General features: G+C 37.1%; 1 protein-coding gene across 3 annotated transcripts in view; it reads left to right on the forward strand.

Annotated features, from left to right (window-relative positions):
* Nucleotides 1-12,547, forward strand: part of BRD7 (bromodomain containing 7) — a 42,071-nt gene that overhangs the window by 5,543 nt on the left and 23,981 nt on the right. For all 3 annotated transcript variants that reach the window (XM_077898484.1, XM_077898483.1, XM_077898485.1), the window contains exons 3-5: nucleotides 8,154-8,283; nucleotides 8,631-8,688; nucleotides 11,447-11,591. In XM_077898484.1, coding sequence (XP_077754610.1) covers nucleotides 8,154-8,283; nucleotides 8,631-8,688; nucleotides 11,447-11,591 — 333 coding nt within the window. The remainder of the gene's footprint in view (nucleotides 1-8,153; nucleotides 8,284-8,630; nucleotides 8,689-11,446; nucleotides 11,592-12,547) is intronic.

Consider the following 12,547-nt stretch of genomic DNA (forward strand, 5'->3'; position numbering starts at 1 on the left):
TGACCGCTTTTTGTATGTTATCTCCCCTTACCCTTTTTTTTTTTTTAAAGATTTTATTTATTTATTCATGAGAGACACAGAGAGAGAGAGAGGTGCAGAGACACAGGCAGAGGGAGAAGCGGGCTCCATGTAGGGAGCCTGACATGGGACTCAATCCCTGGTCTCCAGGATCACACCTTGGGCTGCAGGCGGCACTAAACTGCTGCGCCACAGGGGCTGCCCATCTCCCTTTACCCTTTACCAGAATTGTATGAAGCTGGTATTATCATCTCTTTTTTTGTTTTAATTGTGGTAAAATACACAGCATAAGCTTTACCATCTTAACTATTTTTAAGCATCCAGTTCAGTAGTGTTAAGTATACTTACATCGTTGTACCAATTTCCAGAATTTTTTCATGCCCGTTAAACAACTCCCCATCCCCCCCCCAACACACACACCCCCTCTAACTCCTGTTAACCACCTGTCTGTTTTCTGTCTCTCACCAGTTGAGTACTCAAGGTGTCTCATGGAAGTGGAATCACATGGTATTTGTCTTTTTGTGACTGGCGCGTTTCACTTAGCATACTGACCTGGAGGTTCATCCGTATTGTGGCACGTGTTAGAATTTCCCTCTTTCTAGGGCTGAATAATACTGCAAGGTATGAATATTGCGTTGTATGGATATAGCACATTTTGTTTATCGATTCATCCATCTATAGGCATTTGGTTTGCTTCTACCTCTTGGCTGTTAGATATAATGCTACTGTTAACATGAGTATATAAGTATCTCTTCAAGAACCTGCTTTCAGTTCTTTTGAATATATATCCAAAAGTAGAAGTGCCAGATCATACTGTCTTCTCTTTTACAGATGAAGAAAACTAAGGCTCAGAGAGGTTAGTAACTTGCTCAAAGTCACACAGTCAGTGCCAGGCCTTAAATCCTGCCTTCAAGAGGTCTTTAGTGTAAAAGAGTTTTTAGAATGGATACCACCCTTGACCCCTTCGCGTAGTACATGGAAAGTTGAAATCAGGGCCTTAAGAGAGGCAGAGCTCTAGCTCCAAGGCTCCAGAGAGGGCCTGGGATTGGGTGGGGGGAATCACAAAAGACTTTGCTCAGGAGGCTGCGTTTGAATTGGTCTTTAGAAGTCAGAACATAGTGATGTCACCTCATGTTCAAGCAATGCGGGATGAGCTGCATACTCTGAGCTATATTTGTAATATAGATACATTCTTTTCATCTTGTACGATTAAACGTAAAGGATCCTGTGTGTAAAGCCATGAGTATTGTACTTTATTGGCTACTGCAGGGATTTTCAAAGGTAATCTGACGACCCAGTTTTCACCTACGTACTGATTTAGAAGCTGGTGCCTGAAGAGAATGCCACAGTTCCGCAAAGAGATTCGGAGGTTAGGACACCACACGCCAGCAAAGGACTGAGAACGGTAGCATGGAGCTGGACGAGTGTGAGGGTGTGTATAGGGGACATAAAGGAGTTTTCTTTTTAAGCATAGAATAAAGAAAGGGGGGGTATAGGATGAGACCTGAACGGCAGGTGAGGTGTCAGAGGAAGGAGTTTGAACTTGAATATGTCGGCCCTAAGCAATCAGAGACTTTGTTGAGTGGAAGAATGATAAAAGTTGAGCCTTAGTAATGTTAATCTGTTAGCAGCATCCCACAGCTATTGAAGAGCAGAGGCTGGATATAAGGAGAACTACCTAGAAGGTTTTCCAATGAAAGAACTCAGATTGGAGCTCCAAATTCCTTTATTGAAACTCATACCTGTACTCCTGAATAACATAATCCTCACCCAGATTCTAAACAGCTTTGCAAGTCAGCTTCATTAGGTTAAGATGCTCAGAGGTTAGGCTAGTTCCTTTGCTAGAGATCTTATCAGGATAAAATGAGAGATGTTTTTTAAATTTTAAATCATAAGCATTAACATACAGGATATTATTTATAAAGCTGAGGTTAAATAAAACTTCTAATGAAAATTGTAAACTATTAACGTACAATAAATCCTAATAAGCACCTATTTTATTAAAGCACTACACTAGATCCCAAGGGGGGATCCATACTCATAAAACTAACATTTGAATGTGTACTGTATGCCAGTACGTTTACTGTCTTACGTCTTACAGACAGCTCTATGGGATAAGTACTGTTAGTATCTCGTATTGCTGAGCTAACAGGCATAGAAGATGAGATAGCTCGTAACTAGAGATGGGAAATGAATGTAATTAAGCAAAACAAAAATTCTGTCAAAACAATTCATCGATTTGTTTGGTAGACATCTTCCACATCTAGGGTTTCATGACAGAAAATCCTCCCATTCTGGTTTTTTCCTCTGAGGTCATCTTTTTGTTTTGTGTGCATGTATGTTTTAAGTTTATTGTTTTTAGTAATCTCTACACCCAGTGTGGGGCTTGAACTCATATCCCCAAGATCGAGAGTCACATGCTCTACCAACTGAGCCAGCCAGGCACCCCTAAAGTTTATTTTTTTAGTAATCTCTACACCCAGTATAGGGCTCGAGCCCATGACCCCAAGATCAGGTATCAGTGCTCTTCCAAATGAGGCAGCCAGTGCCCCTCCAGAAAGAAGGACTCTAAACACATGAGAGTAGTGTTGCTCCTCTGATGGAAAGGCTACTTATTCGTTAATTTATTCAGCAATTGTTTACCAGACACGTCTTGTATGCCAGACTGTGTTCTAGACTCAAATGATGAAGGCTAATAGAATACAGTTCCTGCCCTATGGGAGGATCTCAGAGTTGAGTTGGAGAATCAGATGTGAAAGGATAGACAAACTTCATGGCCTGGTAAGTTCTAGCAGAGGTATGAATGAAGTGTTCTGGGAGTCCTGAAGAAAGTATTTCTCATTTTGCCTGGAGGAGCTGGGGAAGGCGCACAGGAGACCTAATGCCTAAATTGTGCAACAGATGCTATTTTCAATAGGGCCTAAATGAGGTGTCACCTCAAAGTAGTAAGACTGATTTTTTTATTACATTCTAAAAATCACTTGTTGCAGGGAAATTCTAGTATTGTTTTGCACATTGGAAGCACTACTTGAATATAAAGATCTTTGTATCTAGATCTAGATCTCCTTCCAAAGTAGCCAACCTAAAGGACAGTACTTATAGCTAAGGACTTTAGCTATTGATTTGCTTGCTTTTACATTCCTATTTCATGATGTCTCCTGTAATTAATTAATTCTGCAAGGATTATGTGTGATGTTGAGCTTGGGGGTACAGAGCTGAAAATGACATGGGACCCTGCCCATGAGGAACTCCAGTGAAAGGGGCAAATGTATAATAATATATAATATAGTGCAATGAGTATTATAATACTCATAATATGAGTAGAGATTAATTTCAAAAGTATCATTCACAGACTAATAACTTGCCATTGAGTTGTGAATAAGGAGTCTGAAATTAAGTCCAGTTGGGATGCCTGGTGGCTCAGTAGTTGAGCATCTGCCTTTGGCTCAGGGTGTGATCCTGGAGTCCCAGGATCAAGTCTCACATCGGGCTCCCTGCATGGAGCCTGCTTCTCCCTCTGCCTGTGTCTCTGCTTCTCTCTCTCTCTCTGTGTGTCTCTCATAAATAAATAAATAAAATCTTTAAAAAAAAAAAATTAAGTCCAGTGAGTTTGTAGTTAACAGAAATAGCCACCATTCTCTCCTGCCTGGACCTTCTTGTGCACTGAGTATTTCCTCTGCCTGGAATGCTCTTTCCACCCACCTACCTCCACCCCCAGCCTGGCTAAAATCTATCCTTCAGATCTCAGCTCAGATGTTACTTCCTCATAGAAGCCTTCCCACATTTGTCCAGTCTAAATTAGATTCACCCAACAGTTATTCTCCCCATGAAATCTGTTTGGGTTTTTTTAATGAGTTGTTTAATGTGTGTCTCTGTTGTTACACTCTCCGCTGCCTAAGGGCAGGGCTGTGTGTGTTTTATCCACCAGTGTGTATCCACACAGTAGAACTTCATTTATTTGTTGAATGCATGAATGAATGTGTGGACACGATGAGTAAGTACTTCACTGAAATTTCACATATGCTGTCTTATTTCATTCTCAAAGCAATCTTCTGAGGTATGTATTGTATGTACTTTATTTTTTAAAAAAGATTTTGTTTTTTTGAGAGAGAGAGCGAGCACAATGGGGGAGGGGTGGAGAGAAAACCAGACTCCTCACTGAGCAGAGAGCCTGAAGTGGGGTTGGGCTCTATCCCAGGACCCTGAGATCATAACCTGAACCAAAGGCAGACCACTTGACTGGCTGAGCCACGCAGGTGCTCCTTTGTGTATTTTGAAGATAAGAAAATTAGTCCCCCCAAAATTAAATAGTTTATGATCTGATAGCTAATAAGTGGCAAAGCCAGAGTCTGAGCCTATTTATAAACTGTAACTGTAAATACTTCTTCCTTAGCTACCTGAAGTTAAATGACTCTAGGGGTGTTTTGTTTTTTTTTTTTTCGTTTTCTATAAGTAGTTGGCAAAATGCACTATTGAGCATAACTGTTGGCTTGGTTTTACATATTTGTGTGACTTTAGTAAGGGGCATTTGCAGTAAGATTCTATACTAAATCATGAAGAAAATTAGAAGGTTGAAATCAGAATTTAAGTGGAGAGAAAACTGTAGAGATCAAAGCCTCTTGTTTTGTAGGTGAAACTGAGAGTGAGTGGGGTGTAACGTTCAAGGTCACATTCTGGTAAGCTAGAAGCCAGATCTCCTAATTCCTAGTCTGGCAGTAACACATTACAGTATCTCCATTCGGTTTAGGGTGGTTTCCAATTATAGGTTTTTATATTCTGTTTTTTGGTTTCTAGCTCAGAAGGCTATATTCTCTTGTCATACTGAATAAAAAGTGGTTACTGTAGACCAGGCTGACAAGGTAAAGTTATCTGGTAGTACCTTTCTTTAGTACTTTTTCAACTTTTCTATTACTTGACCTCATTACACCATCTCATTGACTTTCTAGGATAAGTAAAAATTAGTTAAATCTGTCTTGTGGATGATGAAGAGGCCTAATGAGGATAAATGAGTTCCCTAAGAGGGCCACAGTGTGTGTTAAGGATGAAGCTTAGGGTTAACATGAACCCAGACCATGGGTCAGCAAACTGTGGCCAGTGCTGTCTGGTGTTATAAATAAAGTTTTATTGATACACACCCACACTGATTCATTTAGGTATTGTCTATGGCTGCTTTCATGCCACAACAGCAAAGGTTAGTAGTTGTGATAGACCTTATGGACCACAAAACTAAATCACATACTATCTGGCCGTTTACCAGAGAAGTTTGCCAACTCCTGCTCTAGGTTCCTGGCACTCTGGCCCTAGTTCTTTCCACCTAGGAGAGTACTTATTGCCTTCCAAGCTGTCCTCACTCCACAATTTACACATAATAGGAAGGAATCTGTCTCATTGGTTGGGAGGGGGGTAGTCTTCCATTGAACAGATGGAAACCTGCCAACCTACAAAAGATCCATGCCAGATTTTCTGGGCAAAAGATACAAAACTTCCAGAGTCAAAATTTACTGCTCCAGAATATGTCACAAAGCCATAACAAACAGACACCAATCAACTTGATGGTAACTGAGATCAAGTGCATGATGAGTACAGTTATGGCATTTTTCTCTGGAGCCTTTATATATATATTTTTTAAGATCTTATTTATTTATTCATGAGAGACACAGAGAGAGAGGCAGAGACACAGGCAGAGGGAGAAGCAGGCTCCATGCAGGGAGCCCGACAGGTCTCCAGGATCATGCTCTGCGCCAAAGGCAGCACTAAACCGCTGAGCCACCTCAGCTGCCCATCTTTAAACCTTTAAACCAACCATATATTCTGTATTAGATGCTTTGGACCTGAAAAGAAAAGCTCTGTATCAGTGATACTCAAAGTGTGATTTCTGTAGCAGCAACACCCATGTGACCTGGAAACTTGTTAGTAATAAAAACTCATAGGCTCAACTTAAAACTTACTGGCCAAGTAATTCTGGAGACGGCGAAGATATTAATGTTTTAACAAGATCTTTAGGTGATTCTGATGCACACTGAAGCTTGAAAACCTTAATGAGAACTCAGAATTTACACTTCTAGCAATTTCCCAGCTGATGGTGCTGGTCAAGGAGCACACTTGGAGAACCACCACTCTAGATACTAGAACAATAAATTAGACATAAGCCAAGAAAACAGTTTTGGAGTTGACAAGATCCTATTGAGAATCTTGATTCTCAGAAGCATAAAATAGACGTATCTGGACAATTTTAGTACAAAGTTAATTAAAAAAAAAAATGATAAAACTACCTGGATACCAACCATCCAGCTTTAGCAGATCTTAACATTGTATCTTTTGTTTGATTTTTTTTTTTTTAAGAAATCAGTATAGATCCAGATGAAGCCTTTTATGTATTCTTCCAGAATCCCATTCCTGTCTTGCCCTAGAGCAAACCATTATCATGAGTTTCATGCATACTTTTTTCTGTAATTTTACTACTTCTACATAGATCTCTAAATAATATAGGCTTACACATTTTCAAACTACAAAACTGAGTAACAGTGATTCTCAGTTTTTGTCTCTAGAAATAATGTTTCTGAACGCTATACATTTTGATACAATGTAACTTTAGTTTATTAATTTTACCTGCTGTGTAAATATTCATAATTTATTAATCCATTATCCTTTTAGTAGACATTGGTTCATAATTTTTTTTACTATTTCAGAGTGTGGCAGTAAATATTTTTGTACCCATATTTCAGGTATACTCTGTGAGAGGAAGTTTCTATGGGGTGTGTACCTAGGAGTAGAATAGCTGAGAAGTAGGTTAAAGGCATTGTCAGCTTTACTAGAAATTGTTAATTGTTCATCTACTGGTTATACCTATTAATTCACCCATCCACAAGGTATGAGAGCCCAGTTTCTCTATATTTTCATCAAAACTTGACATTTTTAGGCATTTTAATTTTTGCTGGAGAGATAGGGAATGCCTTCTAGTTTTTAAATTTATAATTCCCAGAGTTCTAGGGAGCTTGAGCTAGTTTTCATGGTTTTTGATATTTCAGGTTTCTTCTGGGAATTACCTGTATATATCCTTTTTTTTACCTTTAAAAAGGATTTTACCCATTTTTTACCCGTTTTCCTTTTTACCTTAATTTTACCTAAATAAATTCTTTTTATGTAATTTTTGCTAATACTTTATATGAATTTTTGTGTTTCAAACACTTTATCTCCGTCAATAGCTAGTCTTTTGGCTTTTCTTATGGGTAAGAAAATCTTTCCCTACCCTTGAGTCATAAAGAGTCCTTATATTTATCTGAAGTTCTAAAGCTTTGCTTTCTATATTTAAGTCTTTAATCTATCTAGAATTTCCTTTTGTACATGATACGAGGTAGAGATCTAATTCTACTTTCTTTTTCATACAGATAACCAGGTGTTCCAGCACTATCCCTTTGTCATCGATTTATAATGCCACCTCTGATATAACAAGACTTTCTATGTGCACGAGTCTTTCTGGATTCTGTGATCTATTCTGTTGATCTGATTGTCTCTGTGTTGGATCCACATTGTCTTAATTATTATGACTATATACAAATACTATCTGATCAGACACATTGTGATTTTTTTTCAAAACTGGATTATTCTTGATGATTCTTCAATATACATTATGTGGTTGGCTTGTCAAATTTCATGAAAAATTCTGTCTTACAATTTTCACTGAAATTACATTTTACTTATAGATTCTATATTTGGGAGAGAATTGTCTCTCAATTCATGAACATGGTATATCTCCTTCATTCTAGTTTTCCACAGTGACCTTTGGATAATGTTTCATAATTTTTCCTAAAGGGTGTTGGGCGTCTTTAATTAGATTTATTCCTAGGTATATTATCTTGCTTTTGTGAATGTATCGTTTTTCTAATTGGTTTATTTCTGAGATAACAGAAGCACTACTTCTCCCTCTTCCTCCCACTCTTTATGAACTGTTATTCTCTCCTTTTCCAGTAGAGGGCAGTAAAATACATTAAGATTTCATTATTAAGAATCTATTTTCTTCTGAGTGAGGTGTTTTTTGATTTGGGTTTTTTTTTTTTTCAATGAAATGAGTATTATTTGTTTTAAAGGTTTTAATTCTGAAGTATTTCTAAATTATTTCTCTTTGTTCCGTTTAGGAGGATAAAAAGAAGCGAGATCGGGACCGTGTGGAGAATGAGGCAGAAAAAGACCTCCAGTGCCAGGCCCCTGTAAGATTAGACTTGCCTCCTGAGAAGCCTCTCACAAGCTCTTTAGCCAAACAAGAAGGTCGGAATAATTCTGAATTAACTTCCCTGAATGAGGAGGCTGAAATTATTTTAAGGGTATTATAGCCAAGGAAAGTGGGTTTTTAGCTTTTAAGTTAAATTTTAAAAGCTATTTAATTGAAATTTTTTTGGTTTTCTTTTTTCTGTCACTGCAAAAGAGCTTTAAATTAGCATCAGTTTTGAGTTGATATTTTCAAACTTCAGTATATTTGTAAGAGAAATGAAATTTCTGTATGAGATATTTAATGATGTGTATGAGGTAACTCCTATAGAAAGAAAATAAACTAAACAATAGCTTTCTAGAATCTTCCTTTTAAAAACACTCTTTCCCTTTCTCCTTTGCTTTAGAAGTAGAACAGACACCTCTTCAAGAAGCTTTGAATCAACTGATGAGACAATTACAGAGGTAAATGTTTTTTCCAACATTTTTATAACTTGGAAATTAAAATGGGAAACATAGGATCCAAACCACTTCTCTATTTTTGATTATTTAAAGCCACATTTTGTGGACTAAATCCAAATGTACTTGATTTTAAAGTGGATGATAAATATTTTGCCTGGCAATAGAAAGTACTTTAAGAAGCTGACTTTTAAATGTTCTCTTTTGGTTTGTTTTAACTGGCAACTTGAAGAGTGTTACATAATACTCTTAATGGCAAATTTCTCTTTAAAGTAATTTCTGGTGTTAAATCTTTAAACCAGGAATAAACAATACAGATATTTTCACTTTGCTAATAGATGAAAATACTTTCTATATATCTGTTCTTATATATCTGCTTATTGTCTGTGAATATTTGTTAAGAATTAAGTCTGGGAGAAGAAACAAAGTAAATAGGATTTGTGGCCCTCTCTTACATGTATTATTTTCTAAAAATTACAGTATCTAGATTAAACCAATGTTAAGTTCATAAAAGGGGAAAGAATAACTCCATCTTTATTAAAATACTTAGTTTTGATGCCTGTCTCTACTCAGAATTTGAATTTTTTAGCTCAAAGACGTATTATTTGCAAAGGATTCATGGGTGGAAGGCATGCATTCTTATGTGAACTTTCTTCTCGCTGGGTTGTCCTGTGTCAACCCAAGAACACATTACAAATCATTTTTGTAAGTTAAAGCCTCTTGTACTCTTTGTATTCAGCACTTATTCAGCTTTGCAGTTAAGATGAGAAGTTAGTGGCCTCCCTCCCTTTTTGGTGTTACAGGATAATTGAAAAAATTACATCTCATGTCTTTACACCTAAGTAAGTCATTCATTACTTATCCCTAAATATGAACAAGTAAGCAGCAAGAATTCCGACTCTATTAGAATGTGTGACTATAGAGTGTTTTGGCTCCTTTGAAGTTTTATTTTTTGTAACATAAGACCAGGATATAGCTTAATGATGTCAACTTAAAAGAGATCCACTTAACAGGGTCTTTCTTAGTCCAAAGATATTGACATTTCTCAGAATGTTTTGGGAATTAGAACCCAGAGCCACATTTTTTTAATGGTCTTTAGTGATTCATCATCCTTGAAGCTTAGCACAAATGCTGATAAACTGTGTAGTTGATTAGGGCTCTGTTAAAATGACTGATTCTGTGGGGGGTGTAGATAATTTGCTCTGAAGAGGTCCTCTAGAGATGATCAGTGTTGTTATTCATAGTAACTACTATGGACAGACTGGGTAATTTTGCTTATTCTTTATTTTCTAGTCTCACCACCTAGGCATCCTGCTAAGAAAGAACAAGTAGCTGAGTTTAGATTCCAACTCTATCTTCTATCAGATTTATGACCTAGAACAAAAGATTTGACCTCTCAGCCCCAGGTCCCTCATCTCTAAGTGAGGCTACCACCACTTTGATGGCTTTTGTAAGGATTAGATATAAAATACATCGGTACCTGCCATTGGGCCTGCGTGTGGTAAATAGATTTTAAAAGTTGCTCCTCTTACTGTTTTTTTGTTTTGTTTTGTTTTGTTTTTTTGTTTTTTTGTTTTATGATAGTCATAGAGAGAGAGAGGCAGAGACACAGGCAGGGGGAGAAGCAGGCTCCATGCACCGGGAGCCCGATGTGGGATTCGATCCCGGATCTCCAGGATCGCGCCCTGGGCCAAAGGCAGGCGCCAAACCGCTGCGCCACCCAGGGATCCCCCCTGTTACTGTTTTTTAAACCATTTTTATTGGCATGATTATTTGGAGTAAGAAAAGTTGGAATGCCTGGGTGGTTAACTGGTTCAGCGTGTGCCTTTGGCTCAGATCGTGATCCCAGAGTCCTGCGATCGAGCTTCTCTCCCTATCTCTCTGTGTCTCTCATGAATGAATAAATAAAATATTTTAAAGAAAGAAACTTTGGTATGCCAGATTTCCAGAGGAAAAAATAATCTAATGACCTAATCCTGTAGAGCAGTGGTTCTCAACCCTGTCAGTAGGAATTATTGATGCCAAATACTCCAATGCCAGTACTCAACCCTACAAGTACCAGTGCCTGGACAAACCCTCCTTCCCAAGAGAATCCTGCTCTCCCCACAACTGGAATTTTTTTAAGCTCCTCTCTGGATTCTCATGCACAGCCAGAATTGAGAGTGCTACAATAGAAGCCCTGGTTCATAAGTTTGGGGCTAGTATGAGGACCTTATTAATGCCAGGTTTTTGCGGACTCCCCTATGCACACTAGAAGTCAGATCCACTAATTAAGAAAATATAGATACTCACAAAGATGTAATAATTTTGTGGCCCACCAAGAGTACATGCTTACAGTTACAAATCAGTATGGAAGATTGCAAATGTGCACTTATTTGGTTTTCTTTTTCTGTTCTTCTTTCTTTTTCTTATTCTGTCTTCTCCCCTATGGTTGATAAAAAATACACTGTGCTTATCTCCCAGAGGACAAGGCATTAGTCAGTTAGTCTTAGATCTTTTATTTTGTTGTATTTTTCTCTATGTAGTGCTAATAATAAAATAAAGATTTTAAAAGATTCTCTGTCTTACGAGTACAACTAGTATGTAAAAGATCTTAACCTTGTTATTAGTTATGAGTCTTTAAAATCATTCCTTCAATTTGCAGTGAAGAGCATGTTAGCATACTACAAATTCTTTCCACACTGAAAGGTTTCCTCTGACTTCTGCTCCTGACCAGTAGATTTGTTTGTGTAGAAATAAAATTACATTTTTCATATCTTCACAGAAAAGACCCAAGTGCTTTCTTTTCATTTCCTGTGACTGATTTTATTGCTCCTGGCTACTCCATGATCATTAAGCATCCAATGGATTTTAGTACCATGAAAGAAAAGATTAAGAACAATGATTACCAGTCCATAGAAGAACTAAAGGTAACCAGAGTTATGTTGTGATTGGAAAATAAGACTGACCTGTAATACAAAGTAACATATCTATTCAATTGAGGGTAGAACTCTTGGATACTCTATATACACAACCTTAGTAGAAATCTTCATGTCTGTCTAATATTAGGAAACTTTCTCATTGGCCTCTTAATTGGCAGGGAATTAAGTTTATTTTAAATCCAGAATGTTCGTATTTTCCTATGTGAGAAAACATTTTATTTTTTATTTATTTATTTTTTTTTGTGAGAAAACATTTTTGAGCTCGGTGACAGAAAACCAGAAACACTAAGCCATCTGCTATCTTTTATTATTTTGGGGCATTTTAGAAAATTTTTGAATTTCATATATTCTACGATATACATTCTCAGCCTTTAAAATGAAAAAATGTCTGATTTTTAATTTCAGACTAATACATATAAAATTGATACTTACATGAAAGTTGTAGCAGTAGTTTCTTTTTCTGTTCCTAGACAACTAAAGTGTAGCGTGTCTCTCTAGGAGAGGATAAGTTGGCTTGTCCAGAAATAGTAAACAGAAGTTTAATTACATGTTCTAGTTTGATGAAAGTCAGTTGCTTCCTGAACTCAATTTGACTATATTTGTTGAGCATATTTTCTTCAAAAGAGAAGAAAGAAATTAAAAACTTAAAAGTGAGGAAACCATAAGGCATAAGAGGATGATGTATGTGCCTGATGTTACCATGGAAGTTTCTCCATCTTTAAGTAGTTGTGCTATATGTTGATTTCAGCAGAGTACTTTTCATTTTGATGAAGGAAAGGAATCATGTGTCTTTTAAAATTTTCTCTGTATCAAACTGCCCAAACTTAACTGGTTTAGATAATACCTGTTTTGCCTTTATTTTTTCTGCATCAACACTAGTATTCACCTGATCTATGTAAGTACCAGATCCTAATCAGTTACAGATTATCTTTTTACCTTTTTTT

This window comes from Canis aureus, chromosome 5 (assembly GCF_053574225.1).
Source record: "Canis aureus isolate CA01 chromosome 5, VMU_Caureus_v.1.0, whole genome shotgun sequence".
Classification (NCBI taxonomy): Eukaryota; Metazoa; Chordata; class Mammalia; order Carnivora; family Canidae; genus Canis; species Canis aureus.